Raw genomic sequence first — 26,851 nt, 5'->3', positions numbered from 1 at the left:
TCCCTTAAGACTGTCCCCAAGTGGACAGGTCCCCAGAACCAAGGAGCAGCCTTAGGAGTCCCCAGTTACAGACACTACAGGGGGTCCGTGTGACCCCCGGCCTCTGGCCTGGGCCCGGCAGCCTTGCTCCTTTTTGCTGGTCTGCCCCTCGCATAGCCTGACCAGAGCTGGCCAGGTCCCTTGGCTGGGCCGAGTCATCACGGCCAGTGACTCATGCAGAGGGAGAAAAGTGTGGGGGGGGGGACAGAGTGCGAGGGGGGACTGTGTTAATAGCAAACCCATTACGTCCCTGAGGTCACTTCACAGGAGGGACAAACGATTCAGGTTCATTTAGGTTGATCTGGCTGCCGGCTGGCTTCCAGCGACACTCAGGGTGGGGAAGATTTCATTATCCGGGGAAAGCAATACCAGATTGTCTGGAGGGGCCCAGCCAGCGCACCCCGCGCTTCCTGTCTGCCTCCCACGCAGAGCGTTCTGTTCCCAAGGCGGCAGGCCAAGAGTACGCGCTCAGGTGCAGAGAGGGTGCGGCATGGGGGCTCTGCAGGGCATGGGGTGCGTGCATTTTTATTTTATTTTTTACTAAGTGTTAGGGTAATTTGTTAATGGGATACATTTGGTGACACAAAATCTTCTGTCAATTCATGGCAGAGTGGAACGGAGTGGAAGCATCCCATCCCTGGGGAGCCGCCACACACATTTCGCTGTGAACGTCGGTGCCTTTGCACTGGAGCCTCTTTTGAGTGCGCTGGGCAGAGCAGAGAGGTTCCTCTTCTCTCTTCTCCATCATCCCGTGGAGGTGTCAACATGTAGCCAGAGATGGTCACTGGCAGTGAGGAGAGGGGGGCAGGGAGAGGCCAGGGCTGGGGGCTTGCCAGCCCACAGTTCTACCCCTGAACACCCATGACCTCCTTGTTCAGGTCAGTGAGGCCGGGGGCAGAGACGGGCAGGGCCTCCCGATCCCGAGCATCTCCCTCCTCCCTCATACTCTGGATTTGCCCTCTGGAGAAAGCTCTGGAGCACCCAGAAGTCCTGGGGCTGCTGATTGAGGTAGGGAGCAGAGCCCAGCTGTGCCTGGAGGCTCCCCCACTTCCACTCAGCCTCCAGGGACAGTCTCAGTTGTGCAGGCCCAGGCCGCTGAGGCTGGCTCCAGAAATTTATTCACAGCCGCCACTGGATGGAAAACCAGTTCTCTAAAGGGCCCCAGAGCCAGTTTTGTTCCTTCTTCCACAGGTTCCCATAGTCAGAGCATTGGGTCTTTGTTAGAGACACAGAAGAGAGGATGTCCCCAGCCCTTATGGGGTTCGGTCTCTACTGTGGATACTGGTAATCTTAGTCTCCTTCTCAAAACCAAGGGCGCTGATGCCCCAAATTCCAGGCCCCCAGAAAGAGCTGCCACCCACCCACAGCGCCACGTCTTCTTTCTACTTTTCTGTTGCAGGAAGAGTAGAGTGGATATGCGCTCCTGTAGAAATCCAGCTACAGCCTGACTGCAGATGTATTTTGCTCCCTTATTGAGGCTCTGCTCCATGAAGCCCACCTTGTTTGTTCCTCTCTCTTTCTCTCTTTCTTCCCTTCCTTTTTCCCTCCCTCCCTTCCCTTCCCATCCTTTTTCTTTCCTTCCTTTTTCTTTCCTCTTTCTTTCCTCTCTCTTTCTCTCTCCCCCCCCTTCTCTGTCTTTCCTATCTTTTCTTTCTCTCTTTTCTCTTTTTTGAACAGCTAAAGATAGAATGAGTGGCATAGGTAGGTACTGAGCTCCCTGTAACTGGAGGTGTTCAAGTGTAGGGTGGATGGGCATTTATGGGGCAGGCATTGAGGGAGGATCCCCTGGGGTTGTGGATGGCAGGACAGGCCCTGTGGAGCCTTCTGAGTGGGTGCAGAAGAGGGAGGGCATGTTCCTGCTCCCTGCCCTTCCCGGGTTGCCTGGCCGCCACTCCTAACCTCCACCCTCTTTCCTTCCACCTGCTGGGTCTTATGGGATGGACAGAGGTGTTGTTAGAACACGGAGCCACGGTCCACAGACGGCCAGCAGGGAGGAGGGCTCCCTGGGGACGATGTCGCCTCAGTCACTGTGGTGACTTTAAAAATAAATGCTTTCTTCTCTGCTTGAGTCCCTGTTGTTCCTGCTGACGTGGAACTAGGGCAGGCTGGTGACTCAGCCGTCGTCCCTGCACTGCATCGGTGGCAAGTTGCCTCCAGCCTCAGACCCCACAGAGCAGGGTGCCTCCTTGAGAAAAACAGTAGGGAGGCCAGGACACCAAGGGCTCCAGGGACAGCCTGTTTCTCTTGGCTGGCACATGTTCTAGCCAAGCCTCCTGGCACCCTGGGGGTGAGGAGGTACCAGCTGTGGCTGCTTTGAGGCTGGGTCAGTGCCAGGCTGGCCACTCCTTCTTGTCCCCGAGTGTGACTTTGCAGAGCTCCCGGAAGGGTCAGAGGGTTTTTTCCCATCACTGGTGTCCATGGGATACTGTGTCCCCATCTCATTTCTGTACTCCATTCTCAGACGGTGCTAGGAAGTTGGAGACTTGAGCCATTTCAAGACCGTCTTGTGGGGCTGGAGTAGGAACAGGAGTAGGAGGAACCCTCTGGTCATGGGACTGTGTGAAGAGAGAATGATCAGGAAGAAGACATGAGCCATCATATCTGGCTTATACCTCAGCAGAGCCACGGGTGGACTCCCAGGCATCTGAATTTGCTAGTCGAAAAGCTCACCGGATGTGCAAATAAACAAACACTGTTCAGGAGGCACAGCCAGGGTTCTGATGGTGAGGGATCATCTTGGAGGGGTCATAATTCCCACCCAGTCCTTCAGTCCTTCTGTCCTCTGTGTGTGCAGCCCCTGACCACCACCCCCCACCCCCGCCCCCACCACTTGCTCCCAGGGTTCCATCAGGTTGGATATTATTGCAGTAAAATGTAGCAACAGGAGGTCCAGGTAGTGCTGCAGTCCCTGGTCCTATCATCAGAGCCAGCAGGCAGCAGGGCTGGGGAACTCCAAGCTGATTCAGTCCCAAGTGCTGGAGTGGGTAGCTCAGATGAGGTGGGGGTGGGGGACCGGGGAGCCATGGAGCAGGCTGTTTGCTGTGCTGAAGGCCAGGAGCCTCCTTGGGAGAGCATGAATTTAGAACACTAATACTTTGTTTAAAAAGTCCCCTGCCTTGGAGATAAGAGCTCAGGCCGCTGTGGTCAGGTTTTGCTATAAATGTTCTGCACAAAGCAGGCTGGGGGGGGGGTCACTGGGAAGTCTGGGGAACAGATTGGTCATGTGCTTCTTTGAGTGAAACCTTATGGTTGCATTGAATCGGCCAGGCAGAGGGTGTGATGGGTTGTGGTAGCCGCGTACCGGGTCACAGTCAGGCTGAATGGGGAAATTCAAACTCAGGTGGCCTGAAAGAGACTTAGTGGTCCACAGCCTGGTAGCTGCTCCCAGTATAGCTGATGTAAAGGGAGAAGGGGTTCCAGGGGCTTGGCCTTGGGGGAAACCACGCACTGTCCATGATCCTGGGCACGTCGAGGCTGGGGCAGGTCTGCCTGGTGGCTGGCAGAATGCACATGAAGAGTCCATGTGTGTTCTGAACGTCCTCTCTGCCCCTTTGGGTTCATGCCCTATCAGGAGTCTCCTGACTCTGCCATTCTGCAAAGAAAACTGCACTTTGTCATTGCACAGGAGTGAACAGGTGTGTGTGGAATCCCTAAAGCCACTGTCTCAAGGGGTCTCACGGGACACTGAGAGAGTTGCTGTGATGTTTAAGACTAAAGTGACGGCTGGGCGTGGTGGCTCACGTCTGTAATCCCAGCACTTTGGGAGGCCGAGGAGGATGGATCACTTGAAGCCAGGAGTTCGAGACTACCCTGGCCAACACTGTGAAACCCTATCTCTACTAAAAAACAAAAATTAGCCAGGCATGGTAGTTGGTGCCTGTAATCCCAGCTACTCGGGAGGCTGAGGCAGGAGAATTGCTCCAACACAGGAGATGGAGGTTGCAGTGAGCCGAGATCACTCCACTGCACTCCAGCCTGGGCGACAGAGTGAGACCGTCTAAAATAATAATAATAATAATAATAATAATAATAATAAGTAAAAGCAAGGACTTGAACAAATATTTACACACTCATGTTTGTAGCAGCTTTATTCTCAATTGCTCAAATGTGGAAGCAATGGATGTACAAAGTGTGTGTACACACAGTGGAATATCATTCAGCCTTCAGAAAGAATGGAATTCTATCACATACTACATGTGAACCTTGAATAATGAACCTTGAAGACCTCATGCTCAGGACAAATGTTGTATGATTTCACTTACATGAAGTCAAATTCATCGTGAAATTGGAATGGTGGTTGCCAGCAGCCAGGGGAAGGAAGGATGGGGAGTTACTATTTAATGGGGACACAGTTTCAGTTTGGGAAGTTGGAGAAAGTTTTGGAGGTGGATGGTGTTGATGGGTATACAATGTGAATGTACTTAATGTCACTGGACATGTAAACTTAAACATGGTTAAAATGGTAAATATTTTGTTGTTGTTGTTGTTTAGACAGAGTCTTGCCCTGTCACCCAGGCTGGAGTGCAGTGACGTGATCTTGGCTCAGTGCAACCTCCGCCTCCTGGGTTCAAGCGATTCTCGTGCCTCAGCCTCCCATAGGTGGGATTATAGGCGTTTGCCACCACGCCTGGCTGATTTTTGGAGAGACAGGGTTTTAGCAGAGACGGGGTTTTACCATGTTGGCCAGGCTGGTCTCGAACTCCTGACCTCAGGTGATCCTCCCACCTCAGCCTTCCAAAGTGCTGGGATTACAGGCGTGAGCCATGATGACTGGCCTAAAATGGTAAATTTTATATTACATATATTTTATCATAGTAAAAATGCATTGCTCTATTAGAAAAACATATTGCTTTATTAGAAAAATGATAGATTTATACAATATGAATTAAATTACAAGTTATGAAGAAAAATTGAGCAAAAAATCAAAAAATTACTTATAAGTGATTATATTTAAAACAAAAGATAATAAATACACACCTTTCATCACCTCTTAGGTTTTTTGCAACATTTAACTATTGTCTGTCCTGTTGCAGTTAAGTTCTTGAGGCTGTATTTGTATGATGGAAGCACTATATTGGTGGTAACTAAATATCTCTTCCCAGTCTCACCTCCAATGATGTTATACGAATAACTTGAAATTGGCTGGCTGGGCAGGATGGCTCATGCCTGTAATCCTAGCACTTTGGGAGGCCAAGGCAGGCAGATCACCTGAGGTCAGGAGTTCGAACCCAACCTGGCCAACATGGTGAATCTCATCTCTACTAAAAATACAAAAATTAGCCAGGAGTGGTGGCAGGTGCCTGTTGTCCCAGCTACTTGGGAGGCTGAGGCAGGAGAATCACTTGAACCTGGGAGGCGGAATTTTCATTGAACCAAGATTGCCCGACTGCACTCCAGACTGGGTGACAGAGCAAGACTCTGTATCAAAAAAAAAAAAAAAAAAAAAAAAAAGAAAAGAAAAGTAAGAAATTGGCCAAGACAGAAATACTGACACCGCAGGAATAGGCAAGTGCTACAAATCGGGAAATTGAAATCGAGTGTTGTTGCTTTTGCAGGTCCCAGGTGGTCAGTTGTTGACTGTTAGCTGGCACCCCCCTGGAGGAGGGAGGCTTAGACTGATTCGCAGATAGACTGGAGGTAGAAACGCACCATGGTTTGGATACTGAGGGTGAGGGAAAGAGAGGAGTCAACAATGGTGCCCAGAGACTTGGCTTGACCAATGAGGTGGGTGGTAGTGCCGTTTCCTAAGATGAGGGGCTGTGGGAACTTGAGGGGCTGTGGAAGGCCCTGCCACTGATGGACCCAGGGCTCGGCAGCTCAGGGAGGCCTACTTTGTGTCAGGCCACACAGAGACAAGACCGTCTGGGCCCTGCCCTTGGGAAGTCTCCGTCTGTGAGGACACAGCCTGCCACCTAATGGGGTGTCCCATCTGGAGCCTTGGTGTTGCTGGGAGAGAGCCCCCCACCTTCCTCCGCTCCCCGAGCCCCTTTTGCTTCATCGCTTCCCTGCCAGCGGAGCTTCTCCATGGAGGCTGTGCCTGGAGGGGGTCACAGATATGGATATGTGCGCCAAACGCTGCTTCCTCGTGGATTTCCTCCCCACTCCGTTCCCACGCTTTGTAAGCTTTATTTCTCCGGGGCCTGACCTGTGGGGTTTCTCTCCAGACCTGCTCCTTCCCGTTTCCAGAAAGGCCCGCAGGGGCTTCCTATGGCTCTCTTGCCTGTCCCCATCCCCCTTCCCTCGGGACAATGACTGGCTTGACGGGTGGGCTACCCACAGGAGGTTTGTGATTGCTTAGACATCTTTGCTGTATGAAGCTTTGACCTCAAGGCATGATGCAGATGGGAACTAAGGCATGAGTTTCTCCTGGCCGCTGTAACAACTGTCAAACTGGGTGGCTTATAGCAATGGGAATGTGTCCTCTCACAGTTCTGGAGGCCAGAAGTCTGAAATCAAGGTGTCAGCAGGGCCAGCGTCCTCTGAAGGCTCCAGGGGAAAACTTTTCCTTGCCTCTTTCAGCTTCTGATGGCCCCAGGTGTTCCTTGGCCTGCGGCTGCATCACTCCAGTCTCTGCCTCTGTCTTCACAAGGCCTTTTTCTGTGTCTGTACTTTCTTTTCTGTCTCTTAGAAGGACATAGCATTGAATTTACGGCCCACCTTAATCCAGGATGATCTTATTTTGAGATCCTTGCCTAAATTCTTTCTGCAGAAACCCTTAAACAGAATCAGGTCACATTTGAGGTTCCAGGTGGGCAGATCTTCGTTTTGGGGGGATCATCATCCAGCCCACTATAGGTCTGCTTGTGAACTGAAGACACGGGCGGTCCCTTTGGCCAGGGCTGCAGTCGGTCTTGCCTTCTCTTGTGACCTTGGAAGAATGCACCTTGCTGGACGCATAGGCCTTTATAGTTCTTTTGTTCTTGCCAAATTTCAGCTCAGTTTCCTCTCTGCTGCCGACGTGCATCCTCTCTGCCCAGTGCCCCTTCTGGGACTGTGTGTCTAGGCCCCGAGGCCCTAGGAAAGAGGGGTGGGGGCCTCCTCACTACCCTGTAGCAATCAGGCCTCATTAAAATCCTGGAGCCTCAAACTGGACCCAGCCCTTAGCTATGATCAAAGGACAGCCCGGGATATGATTAAAGGGCTAGAGAAAGATGATTTAGGCTGAGAAAGAGAAGGCCAAGGAGCAACTGGATTGTCCTCGAATTTGGAAAAGGTAATTATGACTTGAAGGGTGGTGCCCAGCTGTTTCCCATCTCCTCTGAGGACAGGGAAAAAAAAAGGAAATAAATGATGTACAATTAGAGCAGTTGGTTAGATATGAGGGTGAACTTCCTGGCTGGGAGTGTGGCCAAGCCTCGATTTGGGTTTCCTGACAGAGCTTGGGGAACCTCTTTACCTGGAGGTTTCTAGGCCTGGTCATGTGGCTCTGAGTGATTACATTGAAGGGGCAGCGGTTGGGGCTGGGGCTGGAGCCGGTGGGCTCTGAGCAGTCACGCAGGCACCGGCACTTTCTGGCTGCCCTCCTGCCATTGTCCCTTGGGTTCCCATTTTGGTGAGGCGTGCACCCTGGCAGGGCTCCCCAGGGAACTAAACATGTTTGCTGCACTGTGCGTGGAGACGGAGAATGTACAATTGGCTGACCATGTGCTAATCTGGTGGAACTCCATGCCAGCCCTGGGAGAGAACAATTGCATGGGTGTGTCCACACTCACCAGGTGCTTTTTAGAAAAACATGAGAGAATAATGCTGTGGCTTAGGATGGCTGTTGTGCCGGACCTGGCATCTTCCCAGGGGGCTGTGTTGTTGGACTGAGTTTCTTAGGTACTGGACCCCCAAATCCCCAAATGTGGCGTGGACAGATGGCCCAGTAGGGGTTGGACTATCCGATAGGCCCAGGTGCTGGAGTTCAGACAAGAAATACCCTGGCTTGGCATGGAAGATACGGGGTGCTATTAATGGCAGCAACGGCTCCATTTCTGAAACCCGGGCTCCCAGGCAGACAAGGGTGTGCACGCATCTGAAATGTCTGTGGTTTTTGCAGTTCCCATGTCCACAAACTCACTTGGTTGAAAATAGTTCAAAATATCCAAAGCATGAGGGAGGGAGTGACTGCTTTTCTTAAAAAGGAAGGACTTGATTTCATCTACTTAAAAAGCCACCCAAACCTAGAACATTCTCCGCAAGAGACCCCCCCGCGCCCCACCTCTCCAGAATGCCTGGGGAGTCTCAGCACTCCTTCACATTTGGGATATTTCAGAGTGGGTGGGGAGGGGCAAGCGCGCAGCGAGCGACCCTAGACCCAGGATGAGCTCTCAGGCACTCGGGGCCACACACTCAAGGGACTAGAGTGCAGTTGTAGCGTTTGCGCCTGCTGCTGCGGCGTGGGGCTGTTGTTCTGTGCTGTGAATTCTCACGTGGCCCCTGACTCTGGGCCGAGGCCGAGGGTCTAAGGTACGGGGTGGCAGGAGGAGCATGCAGAAGAGGGTTTCTGGCTTTCCAAGGCGAGTGGAAGAAGCGCCTCTCTCTGTTGTAGGTGACACACCTGGAGGGCCCTTCTTGAGGATGAGAGCCTGTTGCTTCTCAAGTTCTGTGTCTAACCCAGGTCCCCAGGTCTACCCCAGCCCCTCGGCCCTGCCTGCCTTGTGGGTAATACAGTTTAATAGTAGAGACGCTGGCCTGGAGGGAAGGCTAGGCTTCAGGTTAGGGCCCAGACGGGAGGGAGAAGCCCCGGGGGCAGCTCCCTTTCTGCTCACTCACTGCCTAGCTCCTTCCTTCACACCTTCGGAAACCTCTGCTCCTGATTAGGTCTACTTCCTGCTCTCAGGAGGCCCTTATTGTGGAGGGAGGCGGCGCCTGTCCCTGGCTTCTCTGACAACCGTGTTCCATCCCCGCCCTGTGCCCCTTCTCCCGGACAGTGCCTTCTCCAGGGCCCACCCACGAGGGTGCAGCAGTGGCCCCCGGTGTGGTGGTCGTGGTGGGGGTGTTAGCTGCAGGGGTGCCCTCGGTGGGTGGGAGTTGGTGGCCTCTCGCTGGTGCCATGGGACTCGCGTGTTCGCCCTGAGCCCCTCGGCTCTTGAGCCCACAGGCTGGGATCCTGCCTGCCAGCCGCGTGCGCCGCCGCTTAACCCTTGCAGGCGCAGAGCGCGGCGGCGGCGGTGACAGCGAACTTTGTTTGGCTGCCCAAATACAGCCTCCTGCAGAAGGACCCTGCGCCCGGGGAAGGGGAGGAATCTCTTCCCCTCTGGGCGCCCGCCCCCCTCGCCACGGCCCGGCCTCCACATCCGCCCACATCTGGCCGCAGCAGGGCGCCTGGGGGGAGGGGCAGAGGCCGCGTCTCTCGCCGTCCCCTGGGCGCGGGCCAGGCAGGGAGAAGGGGGGCGCTCCGGTCGTGTGCCCAGGACTGTCCCCCAGCGGCTGCTCGGGCCCCAGCCCCCCAGGCCCGGCCTTGACAGGCGGGCGGAGCAGCCAGTGCGAGACTGGGAGGCCGGCGCGGGTGCGGGAACCTGATCCGCCCGGGAGGCGGGGGCGGGGCGGGGGCGCAGAGCGCGGGGAGGGGCCGGCGCCCGCCTTCCTCCCCCATTCATTCAGCTGAGCCTGGGGGCCAAGGGGCTCCTCCGGCAGCGAGCTCTGCACTGCAGGAGCGCGGGCGCGGCGCCCCAGCCAGCGCGCAGGGCCCGGGCCCCGCTGGGGGCGCTTCCTCGCAGCTGCCCTCCGCGCGACCCGCTGCCCACCAGCCACCATGTCGGACCCTGCAGTCAACGCGCAGCTGGATGGGATCATTTCGGACTTCGAAGGTGGGTGCTGGGCTGGCTGCTGCGGCCGCGGGAGTGCTGGAGAGGACCCTACGGGTGGGCCTGGCGCGGGACGGAGGTGCGCCGAGGACAGGCGGGACCCCCAATCCAGGCGCCCTCCTATCGAGAGCGCCGCTCGCCCCCGGCCCTGTACCCGCGTCGCCTACGTGGGGGACCCTGTTGGGGGACCCGCGGGGACCCCGCGCGCCCTCACAGGACCCTGCGCTCGTTCTGCGCACTGCCGCCTGGGTTTCCTTCCTTTTATTGTTGTTTGTGTTTGCCGAGCGACAGCAACCTCCTCGAGGGCTCGCGGGGCTGCCTCAGAACTCTCCAGGGCGCACAGTTTCACTCTGGGAAATCCATCGGCCCCCTCCCTTCGACTCTCCCCGGCGGCGCTCGGGCCCCGCTTGGACCCGGCAACAGAATAGGGAGGTCGTTCCTCACCTCCGACCGAGTGGACAGCCGCGTCCTGCTCGGGCGGACAGCCCTCCCCTCCCCCACACCAGTTTTGGGGCCGCCAAGTTGTGCAGCCTGTGGGCCGGGAGCACCGAACGGACACAGTCCAGGCCATGGCAGGGTCCAGAGTGGGATGTCCCATGGCCCCCTTCCAGGCCTGGGGGACATCCTCATCCGCCTCCCAGAATCGGGCTGTGGGGGTCAGAAGGGGCCTGCGTGCGGGCAGAGAGCGCATTTTGGCTCTCTCCTGTCTTCGGGCTTTACAAAGTGTGTTGGGACTTGCGGGGCTGCTCCGTCCAAGCCCGGGTCTGGCGTCCGCGTCCCTGAGCCTGTGAGTGCGTGCGCTTTCCTGCGTCCTCGTGACTCCCGGTGCTGGGGCTCTGCGTCCTGCGTCCGTCCGCGGGAGTAAATACGGCAGGCGAAGGGGAAGCTCACACAATGGTCTCCAGCGCTCTGGGGCAGGGCTTCTGAGGGGCGGGCCTGCCTTTGCCAGGACCTGGAGCCCCCGCCCCTCTGAGGGGCTCCTAGGCTGACTTGGGCAGAGCCCTCTGGTGGGCCGGGAGGGAGAAAGTCTGTTGAAATGAGCAACTGTCCAGGTGTCAGGCCAAGCTGGGACGTGACCAGCCTGAGGTCCTTCCCGCTCCATGGCCAGAACCAGGGCTGGCATCTGGGTGTCCTGAGCCCAGCTGCCCACACGGCCCACCTGGGGTCAGCCCCATCTGGGTGGGGGAGGCGGGGCCTCCTGGGGGACCAGAACCTTGGCTGGATGCCAAGCAGAGTGCCAGTGGCTGTTCTTCAGGGCTGGGCCTGAGGAGGGTGTGGGGCGGCGAAGGACGGGAGGGGGTTGTGATCCAGTGGCCGCTTGCGCTGTGCAGAGTGTGAGCTGGAGACATCATACCTACTTTGTCAGCTTAGTGGTGGAAGCACTTTTTCAGGCTCTAGCCCTTTGCATCCATGCTTCCCAGAGGGAGGGGAGGTCTGGGTCCGCAGAGCTGGGAGGGTTTGCTGTTCCCGCCTCCCCTCCACCGCCACACCCCCTCATCTGGACATCTTTGGGCACATGCTCATACCGGGGTCTCCCTAGGTCCACTGTGTTCCGTTGAGCCTCCTGCAGGCCCCGAGTGAATGTGGCCTCTCTGCCCCTGCCTCTTTGCAACTCTTCCCTGCGACTCCTCCTCCAGGGGCCTCCCTTGTCCCAAATGTCCAAGTGGCACGACTTAGCCGGTCTGACCACTTTCCAGTAAGCCCTTATGGAGAGAGGCCCTGTGTTCTGCGGGCGTCTCCTCCTGCCTGCGGGATCGAGGTCTCTGCTCTCAGTTCCTAACTGGAAGTGTTGGGTCCCTGGTGGGATTTCTGGGGAAGAACTCTCGGGTCTCAATGGGAGCCCTGTGGCGGGAGGGGAGGCCAGGGTTTGGGGTTGTGTTGGTTGTACAGCTGTCACCATTTGTACCACGAAAGTTGTTAGTGCCCCTGCCTCGAGTCTCTGGGTATAACTCCACCCTCGCCCCCATGCACCTCCATCTGGAGCTGCTTCTGCGGCTGCCTCCCAAGCCAGTTTCGTGACCCTGTAATTTAGTCCAAGACAATGGGCTCATTGAGACCATCCTGGTGCAGCAGTTGACAATCCTTTGGCTCTGGGGGAAGGTTTCTCAGTCTCTGGGGGTGGGGCCTTGATCTGCTGGTTCCCTGTGTGTGTCAGTCTCCCCCTTGTGTACCCTGAATGGTTTTGCTGGGAATTCTGGTCTTAGAGCCATCAGGTGGCCCAAGTGGATGGGTGTGAGAGAGTGTGTGTGTGTGCATGAGTGTGCGTGTGCATGGGGGCTGACCTGGGGTATGGAAAGTTGACCCTCCCTGGTGCCCAAGGAACCTGGAGTATAGTTGGGGGGTGGGGGTGTGTATACAGGAGATGGACAACCTTGGGTGGACAGACGGACATGGGGAAGGGATGATTGGAGGAGGTAGGGGAGAGAGTATGATTCAGCCCAGCCAGGGTGATACAAACAGGCAGCTTCCAAATCAGGGTGGAGAAAGGTCGCCACTAGCTAGCAGGGGAGAAGTCAGTATGGAGGAGGCGGACCTTAAGGGAGAGTAGGAATTGGGTTGTGAGAGGAAGGAGAGCCTTCTGGCCAGCAGCAGCTGGCAGCAGTGGGGGAGGCTGGAATGAGCTGGCTGGAGAGGGGGCTGGGGCATAAGGAGGGGCCTGCCTGTGAAGATCAGATGGGCCAGGCTGCGGAGGGCCAGGCATGCCCGCTGGGAGTGCAGCTGGTCCACGGAAGCATCTGGAGTAGCCGGGAATGGGCGCAGGAGCCGTGCAGCGCGAGCACAGGTCTCTTTCCCGGGGCGGCTCACCTGGTGTCTTGGTTCCTGCAAGGTAGGCTGAAAGGGTGGGGAGGAAACTGCCAGCTCCTCGCAGCACTGGGATGGTGGCCCCACGGTTCCTGAGGCCAACGGATGTGGGTGCCTGTCACCATGTGGGTTGCTGAGGGGTGGAGACTCCAGGGGCCACCCCCAAAGCAGGATGAGCTCTGAGCCATGGCATCTCTGGGAGCAGTTTTCCAATTGAGCAGACGTCTAGGCCTGGAATCCGGTAGGAGGTTTAGAACTAGTGGCAGTATGCAGGGTAGAGGGCAAGTGACCTGGCATGGGGAAAGGGGTAGGTGCCCAGGCTGGCATAGCACACCCCCAAGGAGCAGGTAGACGGGAAGCCGTCTGTGGGCCTGTGTGTGTGCTGGGGGTTAAAATTCTGCCCATGTCCCATGTCCTGGGCACATCGAGCCCCTCCCTGGGGAGCACCTTTCTCTTCACCTTTTCCTACCCTGCCTGTCCCCTTCGCCCAGGGCCTTCCCCATCCCTCCCGTCTTGGGGACAGAGGGCACCATGGAGTTATGCGCCCTCGCCGATGAGTTGCACAGGGATTCAGCCCTTCTGTCCTAGCCGTGTCCTTCAGGCTCAGCGTTCCCAGGAACAGAGAGGGTATCAGTGTCTTCCATGGACTCAAACTTCCCGCATCCCGCCTTTGCTCCCGCTTCAGGACAGGTCTCCAGGCTTCAAGGTCTTAGGGCTCCGTGAAGGCGCCTACGTAGCAGCAAGGAGAATGTTTTGTATTTTGCCGATGAGATTTTTAGAGTCTTATTTTCCACTTTTCCACTGTACAAATGGGCCTCCAGACGACTGCAGCACCTGCCACTGCCCGTAATAGGGTGACAAGAGGGATGACCCTTTCCTCTTTCTCCTTTCTGGTTGGGGGAGGCACGGGCTGGCGGACGGCATGTCCTTTCGTGAATTCAGGCCAAGTCTGTTATCGCAAACACGATTACAACTTGGGTCTTTGTGTAACAAAAGCCTTTCCAAGTGCCAGCTGTTGGCCTGCATTGCTCAGCGGTGTTTGCTGTAACCAGATTTGCACACTGAGAAAAAATCCAAAAGTCCTTGATGTTTGTTGAAACAATCTGGCCCAGGACCCACGTGCTGAGATCCCAGAGCTGTGTGGCATCTGAGCTTCTCCCGAGCCCCCACTGTCGCCCAAGGAGGACCCCCAGAGCTGTGTCCTGGAGGCAGAGCAGGCTGTGGGACGGGCTTCTGGGTGGGAAGGGCCATGTGGACGTGCCTTCTTGCCTGAGAGTCCCGACACCTCCGGGACGTGGGAGCTGGCCCTGGCTGGATTCAGGTGCCTCTTTCCTCCCTAGAGAAAGGCCCCGTTGCTTGGTAATAGGTGCAGACCTGTCCCTAATTAATGCCTGTAGGCCTCTTGCGTGATGAATCCTGCCTTTCAGCCAAGACTCAAGGCCTCCTGCGAATACTGCCTGCCTGCAGTTTGAGCTTTTGTGGTGGGAGGCAGGAGCCACAGGGAGCGGGGGCAGGAGCCGTGGGGAGCGGGGGCAGGCCTCTTGCACGGGTCCCACAACCCCTGGCAGCGCTGATTTGATGCTCTTTGAGTTCAGAGCCGGGGCCAGACAGACCCGCTGTCCTGACTGCAAGCTGGTTCATTTAGAGGGGGGCGGACACAGCACCAGGCAGCAGATGCGCCATGATCAGCCTTGCAGCTGGGCTGTGGGTTACCTGGGCTGGATGTCCGGGAAGAGGCAGGTGGAGGTAAACGCCGGGACCCTGCAGTGACTGGGTGACCGCAGGCTGGAATCGATTTCTGCAGGCTGTGGCTGTCCAGGAAGGTTTTGAGTGGGGCTAGTGGACAGAGTTTGCATCCAGAGGGGCAGTGCTTTGGAGGAGTGAGGGGCACGGCAGTGTAGGGATGCCCAGGCTGCCCTCGCTCTGCCATGGGAAAGCTGGGCGGCTTAGATTTCTTCAGTGTCTTTGCCCGCTTCCCTGCCTGCACAGTGGGGTTAGAAACAGCTGTCTTCGAGGGCTGCCGGGGGACTCAGTGAGATGCAGCCCGTGGTGCTGAGCACGGGGCTGGTCACCTAGGGGTGTGGTGGGTGTCGCTGCTGGTGTCACATCTGGGTGGGAAAAGGGGGCATTTGCAAAGGAGAGGTAGGTTTGGATGCTTAAACATACAGGTCTGGGGATGGGAGGTCTCAGGCAAGAGCCTGTGTGATGCCACTGTGTGAATGAGGCTGGACAGCGCGGTCACCACTAATTATGGAAAGCACGGCAGACACCAGTGCCCGTAGGGCCCGCCTGGCGGTCCCTCTGAGTCCAACAGATACCCAGGCTCCTGGTGCAGCCATGGGACCCCTCTTTTCCTGCCTGGCTGGCGTCATGCCGGCTGCAGGTTCCTCTTACTGGGAGGTTGTCCTGGTCTTCCCTGTCACCCTCTACCCCCACCCCCACCCTGGAGTGTCACAGATGGGTGGACCATATGCCCATCTGCAGGGCCAAGTGCTGACAGTGAGGTGAGCACTTGCTGGATGACTGGAGCATGAGGACAGCGGGGGTGCTGGCAGCCTGCTTTCGGCTCTGCAGGCTGGCCTTTCCCTGAAAAGCGGTTGTGGCAGGGTGTGTGTCGCAGGGAGTGGTGTCCACTGCTCTGAACATTCTCTCCCAGCAGGCCTCTGCAAGGTCCCAAGTGAGTGTGGTGCAGAGCTGGGCAGGCAGCTGGAACAGTCTCATCTTGTCCAGTGGTGAGACCAAGGGCTGACAGGCCAAGGCTGCCTGCTGCTCGCCCAGCCTGTGGACCCATCCACTGAGCACCCCTACACCCCCACACTGGGCCCGGGGTGTCAGCAGGTGGAGGGGGGACTGGGTGCCTGGAAAAACAAACCTACCAGAGCCTGAGTGCCCAGGGGCAGTATCAGGCAGTCACCACAGTGCCTGGTACACAGTGGCCACCTGGTCTCGTTGGCTGTCTTGGTGGTGGAGAGTATACTTGGTGGCCACACACGACGGGCATCACCCAGGGAAATGCAGATATGCAGATTGTGCACTTGTCTGTAGGAGTCACAGGGACTTCTCAGCCTGGCGACGTGTGGCCTCTGCCTGCCTGTTGGGAGAGAGGTAGCTGTCCCCTGATATCCTGGTGCCAGGAGAGCAGAGCTAGGGTCTCCTCCTCCTTTCTTTGTTCCCTGATATCCTGGTGCCAGGAGAGCAGAACCAGGGTCTCCTCCTCTTTTCTCCACCTCCCATTTCTTGCATGCCCAGGCATCAGGGGAGGTCACCTTCAGGGATGAGGCTTAGCCACCGAGTTCAGGGCCTCACTATTGCCATCCCTTCCCTTTGCCAGCCAGCCAAATGCCCCTCCCTCACCGTGCTGGGGATGGGGCTGGCCTGTTCCTCTGAAGTCTCCTTGGTGTATAGCCTAGGCTGGAGCCCCGGGCAATTCCGCCACCCTCTCCTCCCCCTGCCTTTTTTTTTTTTGATTCGTCCCAGAAACCCAGCCAAAAACCAAGTTCCTGTGCTCTCCCTTGACAAAGCCACTGAGGAAAAATGGTCAAACACTGACTTTCTTTCCAAAGCCCTCTTGGTTTTTTCCCAAATTTGGAGGCTCTGAGTTGCTTATGAGACCAAAGGGTCCGGAACTCTCTGGAACACAGTCACAGAAGTGGGAGGATTTGTCATCTCGCCAGCCAAACAGACCCACCAGTTGGCCCCTAGACACCCCCAGGCGCCTGGGGGCATTTCTGGGCTCAGGCTGTTTAATTTGGTCTGCAGAGCCCCAAGGCTCCGTTTAGACTGGGCCAGCAGACGTTCTAGAGACTTCAAGTTTGTTGTCATTTTTAAAAGTCCTGCCAATGCCCAGAAACTTAGACAGAGGGACAAGAAGATGACCTCGATGTCAGCTGGGAGCATAAACAGCAAGACCCCCCACCCCCATGCCCGCCCCCATGCCCGCCCCCACTGCTCCTGTAGCTAGGTCTCCAGGGATTGCCTGTGGCCGTGGGGGAGGCTGGGATTGCAGGGCTCAGACTCTACTTGGCTTCTTGTATTTTTTTGTTTTTCGTTGTCCATCTTCTTTCTCTGAAATTTCTGAATCTCCCCCTACAAGCTTTGGCATTCCGTCTCCCCTGGCATCTCTGGGCCAACTGGGGAAACCCTCATTTGTCCAATATCTGGAAAATCAAGGGGCCTGGCCTTAAACACATTGCAGTGCCCTCCTCCCCACATGGCATCGAATTTCCTGTGTCCTCAAAGCCAGGAGCCCGTGCCTTAGATGTGGGCGATGAAGCCTTGCAGACACTTGGAGTGGCTTTCCTGGGAGTCTCCTTGGCCTTCCCATCCACCCGCTTCCCCTCCCCTGCCCCAAACTCGGCCACAGCCTCAGAGGGGTCTTCTGAGTGTAGGTTAGCCTCCGGGTATAAAGTTGGGGGGCAGTTACCCCACATCCCCCTGTCTTCAAGGGGTGCTCCCGGGGCTCAGGTCTTGGGTGATGGTGGAAGGGTGGGGTGGGAAGTAGGGCATTATCTCGTGCCACCTAGGTATTATGTAGACTCTGAATGGGCAGTTCCCAGGAGCTGGCTTTTCCTTCTCACCCCTTCCACAGCATTGCCCCTCTGAGGGGTTGGAGCTCTCTGGAGCCCTTTGCAGCCTGTGGCAGGTCTTTTCTGATTCTGTGCCTGGTTTCACAGCCTCCAACACATAGCCAGTGGCATGAAGGGCGTTCCTGGCTGGCTCTACCTGAGGACTTTGTAGGCAGCAGTTCCCTGGGGTAGGGCCTGGGGGTCCTAGCACCTCCTTGTGGGACCCCTTGGGCATGAGGGAGGGAGCCACCTGGGCCCCAGACAGACCCCCTTCCTGTCTCCAGGAGTTCATGATGGACCTGTCTCATCTTTCTTTTTGGTGGGAACAGAGCAGTCCCAGGCATGGGGAGTGTGGCCTGGACAGAGCCACCTAGCCTCTCCCCTCCCCTAGGCAGGGCCCTGGAAGATGGAGATGGTTCTGCTTCTGCTATGTCAGCAGCCAGCAGTCTGGTGGATTTCCATGCAGTCCAGGCAGGATCTCCTTCTGTCCCCACCCCCCACCCCATGTGCAGGAAGCTGGTTCCAAGCAGGGACCCTTGGCCCTGCTTTCCACGTGGGTGGGCAGTTTTCCTGCGAGGGGCAGGCCAGGCCCCTGCCCTGTGTCCCCCAGAGACCGATGTTATCTACAGTAAGAGCATACAAGTCTTTCTGGCTCCAAACCAGGCCTGGAGGGGCGGCCTTCTCCTCTGTCCTCTGCCTCTTGCCCCCCATTAAAGGTCAGGGAATGGAGTGCTCTGTGCGTTTGCTGGGGTTGGGTTTTTTCCTTTGGTTTAAAATGAAGGGCTGGAATCCCTGGTGCAGACTGCACGGTGAGGGGTATTCCTTGGTGTCCACTTGCCGAGTGTTACTGCTGAATGCCCTGCCAGGCCAGGAGCGTCGCTGGGGGTGGGAGAAGCAGTTGGCTTATTTGTTTAGCCGTCCATGGGTACCCCAAGGGCCAGCTCTGTTTCAGGCACTGGGGGTCTAGGCATGGGCTCAGGAGAAGGGGTAGAACAGGAGGGCTTCCTGGAGGAAGGCTTCCTAGCCAGAGACTGGGGTAGGAGTTTGCCAGGCAGATTTCCAGGCAGGTGATGCTGGCCAACTTCTCTTGCCATTTTTTTCTTTTCTCTTTTCTTTTCTTTTTCTTTTTCTTTTTTTTTTTTTTTTTTGAGACAGAGTTTCGCTCTTGTTGCCCAGGCTGCAGTGCAGTGGCACGATCTCAGCTCACTGCATCCTCCGCCTCCTGGGTTCAAGCAATTCTCCTGCCTCAGCCTCCTGAGTAGCTGGGACTCCAGGCACCCACCACCACACCCAGCTAATTTTTTGTATTTTTAGTAGAGTCAGGGTTTCATCCTGTTGGCCAGGCTGGTCTCGAACTCCTGACCTCAGGTGGTCTGCCCACCTTGGCTTCTGAAAGTGCTGGGATTACAGGTGTGAGCCACTGCGCCTGGCCTTCTCTTGCCATTTCTGCAGACTCATAGTTTGTGTGGAAGACTCTGTTTGTCTGCCTGGCACAGCTGCCCTCAGCACTCAGGTGGGAGGTGGGGGAAAGGGCTGTTGGTGCCCACACAGGTCATGGCATGAGACAGGCTCCTCCAGCCAAGCGGGGTGCACTGCAACATTGGAGGGCCCTGCTGTGCACGAGATCCAGACTCTGCATCTGTCCTCCTCCCCAGGAGGCCTGGAGGGCTGGGAGGGACCTGGGCTGTGAAATAACCCAGGTGGGAGAGAGGCACTGTTGGAAGGGCAGAGGAGGCTGCAGGTTTGTAGCAGCGAGCTTTAAACCCTGGGCCTCCACCAGAAAACCTCAGAAAGGGATGCTTTGCTTTTTTTCTAGACTACAAAAGAAACCCTTGGCCGCCTGAGCCCCTTGGGAGCGGGTGGGGGAGGAGATCCTTCATTCGCACCTTTGCAGGCCCAGTGCTGTGCAGAGGAAGGAGGGTGGAAGCAAAGGCGGGGTCCCTCCCTAGCCCCCCTGCCCTGTCTGGTTGCTGCTCCCAGCCCCCTGCTCCTGGCCTGGAAACATGGAATCTTGGGACAGCTGGGGTAGGGGGCACAGAACGGAGACCCTAGTGAGGGAGGCACTCTTCCTCCAGCCCTGGCTGTGGCCAGAGCACAGCCAGGCTGGGAGGACCTCACTCAAATATTTACATCTCTCCTAATATTTAAATGATGAAGCAGGCTTCTGCACACAGCTGCCCTGGAGCCAGCTGTCGCCTGCCCTACCCTCCCTCTCTCCCTCCCTCCCTCCCTCCTTCTCTCCCTCCCTCTTTCTCTCCCTCCCTCCCTCATTCTTTGTCTCTGACCCAAGTCCAGGCCCTTCCAGCTGTTCCCTCGTTACCCACAGGCACCTCCTCTGAGCTTCTTGTTATTTTTCATAACCATTTCCTTTAATTGAGCACCTCCTAGGTGCCAGGCCCTGGGCTGGTACTTTGTATACAAGGTCTCTTTTAATCCCCCTGAGAGCCCAGCAAGGTAGATTGGGCTGCCGAGGCTCCAGCACTGGAAGGCCGGCCCAGGTCCTCCCAGTGCACACTGCATCCTTCCATCACTCCCCACTGCGGAGACCTGTTCCCTGGACCCTGGCTGAGCCAGATGGAAATCTCTGTCTACTAGTCCTTGGAGAGTGGGGATGGCTGGGGGTTCCGACCCTGGGGTTTGACGGGGGTTGCCTTTGCCCCACTTCAGCCTGGCTGCTCTTCCACTCAGTGTCCGTGTTTGCAAAACCAGAACAACAGTGTTACCTGGCAGGCCGGCTGGGAGGCGTGGGAGAGGGTGCACGGAGGGGCTGAGTGAGGTGTCAGCATCGTGGGGATCTCCAAGGGTAGCCTTCCCAGACCCAGGGTGGAGTGTGAAGGAAGAGAGCACGATGGTCCAGCGTGCCGGTTCACGTCTGGCCTTGCCCTTGCCCACACGGCAATGTGGGGGAGTCATCAGCCTCTCAGTGCCTCGGTTTCCCATCTGTGAAATGGGGACAAGAGTAAATCACTGTCTTCAGGTATGGTAAGCACTCATACACATTGACTATTGCAGGATGAACACAGTGAACCCTTCTTAGGCTTCTACTACATGCCAGGCAGGGTGCCAGGCCCTAGTGGAGAGGGGACAATGATGGGCAAACTAGCTCCTGCCCTCGAGGGCTGTCGAGCCGGGAAGAAGGCGCCGGCTGCCCTGGCTGTGACCCGGAGCGGGGTGGTTGGCAAAGAGGCTGGCGGGGGGCTGCTCCCTCTCCTGCCTGTGTTCCGTGGCAGGGTGTTAAACTGGCTTTTATCATGGATTTCCAAGGCCCTGACTGTGGGACCTCAGGCAGGTTTTAGGACCTTGTGACCTTGTTCCCGCTCGTCATTCAGGCCTTTGTCCTCAGCAGTGCCCAGCACACAGCGACTTCTGCATGTCCTTCAGTGTGTGACTGACCCTGGAGCTGAGACTTGGCGGCTGAGGCTGGACATTGTCCTTGGATAACTCCCGGGGAGGTGGGGGCAGGGTGGGGCTGTGAGCTGGCAACTCCAAGTCCCCAGCAGCCTCCAAATGGAGGCTTTCCTCTTGTAGGATTCTCAGGGGGAGGGAGGAGGGGATGGGGGAGATGAGGCTTGTGGGTCTTCAGGAGGACAGAGGTTCACACCTGCAGCTCCCCAGAAACACTTCGGAGTGCCCAGGCTCACCCAGCCTTCCTGAACCAGAACCACCAAGAGTTGGGGACCAGCAGTCCATTGTTTAGCAAGATCCAGAAATGATTCTCCTGAACAGTCCGAGCCGAGAGTGACATATCTGGAATCAGAACATTAGAACTACAGAGGAATCGAGAGAACGGGCCCAACATGTGTAGGAACCTCAGCCACATAGCGCCACAGGGAGAAAAGCACCCAACATTGTCACTGTATGAACCTGTTTTACACACACGCACACACACACACACACGCGCACACACACACGCGCACACACGCACACACACGCACACACACACACGCACACACACGCACACACACGCGCACACACACACGCACGCACACGCACACACACGCACACACACACGCACACACGCACACACGCACACACACACGCGCACACACACACACACACGCGCGCACACACGCACACACACGCACACACACGCGCACACGCACACACGCGCGCACACACGCACACGCACACACACGCACACACACGCACACACACGCGCGCGCACACACACACGCACACACACGCGCGCACACGCACACGCACACACACACACACGCACACACACACACACGCACACACACTCCCCAGTAAAGAGTGGAAAGACATTTGTCAGAATATTGATGGAGGTTACCTGGGTTGTGGGTTTATAGATTTTTCCCTTTGTTTTTCTGCATTTTGCAAATTTTCAGCTTTGTGCCTAAATTCCTTTTACAGTCAGGATAAAAGCAGTAGGTGTTATTTTTAAAAGTTCACGGTGGCTCGTGCCCGTAATCCCAACACTCTGGGAGGCTGAGGCAGGAGGATTCCTTAAGCCCAGGAGTTTGAGACCAGCCTGGGCAATATAGGGAGATCCCCACTCTGTTTTTTTTGACAGAGTTTCACTGTGTCCCAGGCTGAAGTGCAGTGGCGTGTTCTTGGTTCCCTACAACGTCCTCCTCCCAGGTTGAAGTGATTCTCATGCCTCAGCCTCCTGAGTAGCTGGATGACAGACACTTGTATTTGTAGGATTTGAGAACCCTACAGGAGGAAAGCCTCCATTTGGAGGCTGCTGGGGACTTGGAGTTGCCAGCCCACGGATTTTTTAGTAGAGACAGGGTTTCACCGTGTTGCCAGGCTGGTCTCAAACTCCTGGCCTCGAGTGATCCACCCATCTCAGCCTCCCAAAGTGCCAGGATTATAGGCGTGAGCCACCACACCCAGCCACAGGAGACCCCCTCTTAAAACAAAAATAAAAATAAAAATAAATAAAAATTCCCTGTCAAAAAGAAAAACCACATCACCCAACCTAATCTCCCCCTGGGATTGGGAGATGAGGAAGCAGAGGCTGGAAAGTGTCACGTTCCCTGGTCGCTGGCAGTCAGGGCACCCGAGGCCTGGACTGGTTCTCTCCTGCTCCAGGCCTAGGGTGTCAGGTGGAGCCTCTGCTTTGCACAAAGGTCTAGGTGCCTCTGCCAGCACTGCCTGCTTCTGCATTTTTGGCCACAAGGAATGTGGGCCAAAGGCAGGATGCTTGACCTCCACCTCTGCCCAGGAGGGTGAAGCGAGCTGGTCCTCCTTGTTCCTGCTCCGAGGCCCCTGCGGCTGTGCCTTTGGAAATTGCTGGCCTGAGCTAGTGTGTGGAGCTGGGACAGATCTCATCGTGGCCCTCGTGGGGTCATTCCATGTCCGGGCTGGAAGGGATCTTTCGGTCCAGCCCTTCCTGTTCCTCACCAGGAAACTGAGACCAGAGAGGTCATCTGCCTGGCCCGGGGTGGGGTGTAGATGGCGCTTGTGACTCCTGCATGCCACGTCCAGACAAGTCCCTCAACTGTGGGCTTCCCCTACAAGCTGGGGACAACTTGGCCGAAACCTGCGATATAATCAAGAGAAGAATGACTCCTCCTGCAGCCCTGTGCTCCACAGGCTCTTTCTCCTGCCCCCAGCCCTCCTGCAGAGGGGCCTCATGCTGGTGGGTGGGTCCCTGTTGCTGCAATGGGCCCGGGCAGTTTCTGGGCAGTGGAGGCTTGGCTGTCTTCCTGTCCAGTGTCTCCTGTAGCCCACGCTGTCCGGGAAGGGCTGGGAAGCGCTCAGCCACTGGGGACTTCACAAGATGGGTATCCGGAGATGCTGATTGGCAGGTCTGGCTCCCGTGGCCCGCAGGCAGGTCAGAGGTCACAGTGCTGAGCTGGGCTGAGTTGGCAGCTCAGGGCAGTGGGGGTGGGGGTACCTTGCTCAGCCGTGGGCCTCTCTGGCACCAGGGTTTGGTGCTTACTGTAACAACTCCTTCAGTTTTTCCTTCTCTCATAGGCCACCAGCAGAATTGAGGGGCCCTCTGTTGATGAGGTGTGGCCTGGGAGGGGGTAGTTGTCTGTTCAGCTGATCCTTGCGGACAGGTGACCACAGGCTCCCTGCCCCGGGGGGTTGGGGGAAAGATCGGGGAGGCCTCTCTGGCTTCCCTACTTGGAAGGAAAGTACAGGCAAAGGGGTTAACCTCTGGCTATGCTGGGGGCACAGTGCCTGCCCTGCCCACCAGAGGGGTCAGTTCTCTCCAGGATTTTAGCTTCAGCCTTCAGTGCAGGGCAGATGAGCACTCGGAGGCCCAGAGCACTCATATCACGAGAGAGAAGAATAAATTGCCCACCACCTGGAAGCTGTGACTGCACAGGCACTGAAGAAGGTTAAACAGAAGAACGAGACACACCTGAAAGTGTGACCTGAAAGTCCTGGTGACCTGAAAGTCCTGGGGTCGGTGTGGTTAGCCCAGATAGCTGGGGAGCTTCGGGTACCAGGCTTAGGAGGGGAGGAAGACCCCTGTGACAGTTTGCTGGGGCCGCTGCAACAAAGCCGCACAAACTTTGGGGGCTTAAAATAGTTCTGGAGACCAGAAGTCCAAAATCAAGGTGTCAGCCAGGCTGATCCGCTGATCCTTTGGGGGCTCTGAGTGAGGCTCCGGCCCAGGCCTGTCTCCCAGTTTCTGGTGGCTCCCAGGCGCTTCTAGGCATGTAGATGCATCACGCCACTCCCTGCTCCGTCTTCATGTGGCCTTTTCTGTGTCTCTGTGTCTTGTAAGGATGCTTGTCATTGCATTTCGAGCCCACCCTAAATCCAGGATATTCTCATCTTGAGATCCTTTATTGTGTCTGCAGAGACCCTGTTCCAGCTCCTGTCACATTCACAGGTCCGAGGGCTAGGGCTCTGGCATGTCTTCTGGGGGTCACTGTTCAGTCCACTGCAGCAGCTGATCTTAGGCGAAGCAGAATGTTCGAGGCTTGGGGTGAGTGGAGGGAGCGCTGAGTGGGGAGCAGGAGACCAGGTTCGAAGAGACTGCGGATCTCTTCTGTCTGATGAGGGCATGATAAGGTTCTTATCTCGTGTCCTCTGAATGGCGGCCGCCTCTGAGGAGACCCTTTCCCCTGGACCTGCCCCTCCAGAAACCTCCGCTTAGGTCCAGGTCCCATGGTGGACGGTAAGAGGCGGCTCTCTCTGCCACTCTTGATGGGTGAGTGTGTGAACAGGGCTGGGAGCGGGACACTTGTCATTTCTGTGGACAGATTCCAGAGGCTCCTGCATTTGCTGCTGGGGAGGGTGCCTGATCTAGCCTGACCCCCCGACCCCCCACCTCCCCCTTCCCACCCCCCTTCACCAACCCTGTTCCCAGAGCTTCACTTCTCCAAAGGCAGGCGCCGTTCCCTGGCCTTCTCAGCAATTACCCCCTACCCCAGACCCCTCTCTTGTTGGCCCCTCTGGTCTCAGTGCCCGCTCCTCCCTGGGCTACTGGCCCCTCCTCCGTTGCGAGTCTTCTGGGCTGAAGTGTGGGGCCCCCCGGCTGTGTCTGGCTCTCGGGGTATACCAGGGGTCCCCCCAGGGGCCCGCCCTGCCCGCTAGGTTTCCAGGGAGCTTTTCAGGTTCTTAGTTGGGCTTGATTGAGTTTCCCAGGTGCGTTGTCTCAGAGCAGGAGGGGCCCCGGCCGAGTCCGAGAGTCCCCTCAGTCACACCCTGGGCTGTTTGGAGCAGCCGGCAGCCCATCTTCTGGTGGCCCTGCGTCTCTCTGGTTACCCCTTGTGGAATCTTCTGCGTCCAGTTGCGGCCTCTCCTACACAGCGGACCCACCACCCCCTCTTATCTGTGATTCTTCTTTGTCAACCTCTTCATGTCTTTGAGGATGGAGACCAGGTCTCCCTCACCCTGGAGTTCAGCAGAACCTAAACTGGGCGGATCCGTGTAGGTTCACGTGGGGGCTCTGTGACCACTGTGGCTCTGCCCTCACCTCCAGCCCTGCTTGGTGTGCTTTGGGTCATATCATTCAGTGCTGGTCCCCCACATCTCTCCCCTCGCTCTGCAGGCCTGGGAAGCAGCTGGCTCCTGGGTGCAGCTATGAACAGAGCCTGAACTCTGCTCCCTGGGGTCACCGTCCCCTGTAATTAGGCTGCAGCTCGTATTGGCTCGGGCAGAGGCCATCTGCTGCCCGCCTTGGGGCCCTGTGATTAATGGAGGCTCCACCTGGGCCAAGTGGCCCCTGGTGTTAGGCTTTTTCTTTTTTCTTTTTCTTTTTTTTTTTTTTTTTGCATTTTTTAAGTGCTTGTAACATTTCCCCTCATCGACAATGAGATGAGGAGGGAGGGAGGGGTGGCTTCTCTGCCCAGGCAGATCAGGAATGGTCACCACCTGTGTGTGCAGTGACAGGTCTGGGAACAGACAAGGGAGAGCTTGTCCGGGAGGCTGGACCCTCACACCGATGCTGCCTGTGCCTGGCAGCTCAGTCCTGGGCTTCGGAACAGACACGGGCCAACGGGCTCCTCAGGGTCTCCAGGCCCGGGTCCTGGTCCCCGGCAGAGCCTCCCGTCTGTGGAAAGGATCACAGGACAGCCTTGCTGGCTCCTTGTGGGGAGCTGGTATGTATTTCTAAGAGCAGCATGCGTGAAGCCCGGGGTCTGGGCAAAGGAGTGTTTGGGGAAGTGTCTGCTGCTGTTGGAGGGTGGGGAGTAGAGGGGAAGGAGGGGCAAGCGGTGGGCTGAGGAGGTGGCTGGCCACCCTTTGGTGGGGACGAGGGGCTATGAACAGACCTGGAGCCAGCATCACATGTCTCTGTCTCCAGAGTCGAGGACGGAGAGCTGCCAGAGAGGCCCTGGCGGGGTGTCTGGGGCCACCTAAAGAACGTGGGTGGATTAAAGCTGAGGAAAGCCTCATTTTGGGGGACTCCGTACTTAACCTTTGAGGCCCTCAGAGCTGTAGCCTGTGGTTTTTCGAAGTCAGTCACTTCCCAGGGCCTCCCTCCTGCCTTCAGCGACTGCCATTTATCAGGGAGTCTTTGACCCAAGGAGACTTGAAAGGTCATCTGGTCCCTCTCCTACCCCCAGGCAGGCCACACCTAGACCCTCCCACACAGATCCGTCCTCACACTTCTTCGGCCTTCCACAAGGGAGGGAGGGTGGGCGGCCCTCTCACCCAGGCCCTGGTGGCCCCACCCCAGCCAGGAAATTCTTCCCCTTTATCTGCCTCACATCTCTTCCCCTGCGGCTTCCGCCCATTTCCCCTCAATCTGCTCCTAGTGGAGCAGCCAGCAGCTGGTTTAACACCCGGGGGTGGGGGGTGGGGGGAGCGCTAGACTAGTGCATCACGTCTGAGTGTGTGCCAGATGCGCTCCCATTCCCATAACTGATTTAGTAAAGAAAAAAGGAAGTCCAGCAACTTAGCGCGACTTTAAAGTCCGCCTGGAATGACCCTGTGGCTGCCGGAACCAGGGGCACACGGTAGATGGGGGGAGCAGGCACAGAGAGGCCTTCATCCCAGATCAGTCGCTGTGGCCCTCTTGGAGGCTAGGCTGTCTTTCAAGAACAGGACCCAAGGCCCTGCGAGTGGTGGCCTCCTCTGGAGCCTTTACTGTGGTCCTGGTTCTGCTCTGCATAAAGAGAGATGGCTTGAAGCAGAAGCTGCTACGTGGCTGTCCCAGGTGCCTGGCACAGCTACGAGGTGGCTCCCTGACCCTGGGTGTGGTTACTCCAAGACCCTTCTCTG

General features: G+C 57.0%; 1 protein-coding gene across 5 annotated transcripts in view; it reads left to right on the top strand.

The window, feature by feature from the left end:
• SEPTIN9 (septin 9) overlaps positions 1-26,851 on the top strand; it is a 213,131-nt gene that overhangs the window by 75,753 nt on the left and 110,527 nt on the right. The window contains exon 1 of one of the 5 annotated variants that reach the window (XM_008011595.3): positions 9,615-9,833. The exons of 3 other annotated variants lie outside the window; for them this stretch is intronic. In XM_008011595.3, the coding sequence (XP_008009786.1) occupies positions 9,779-9,833 (55 nt within the window). In that variant the 5' untranslated portion in view covers positions 9,615-9,778. Of the gene's footprint in view, positions 1-9,614; positions 9,834-12,488; positions 12,658-26,851 lie in introns of those variants that run through there. One more of the 5 variants, XM_008011591.3, reaches the window with a different exon arrangement.

The sequence above is a fragment of the Chlorocebus sabaeus genome, chromosome 16 (genome assembly GCF_047675955.1).
Source record: "Chlorocebus sabaeus isolate Y175 chromosome 16, mChlSab1.0.hap1, whole genome shotgun sequence".
Lineage (NCBI taxonomy): Eukaryota > Metazoa > Chordata > Mammalia > Primates > Cercopithecidae > Chlorocebus > Chlorocebus sabaeus.
The sequence above is the reverse complement of the archived record's forward strand: the minus strand, read 5'-3'. Positions and strand labels throughout refer to the sequence as shown.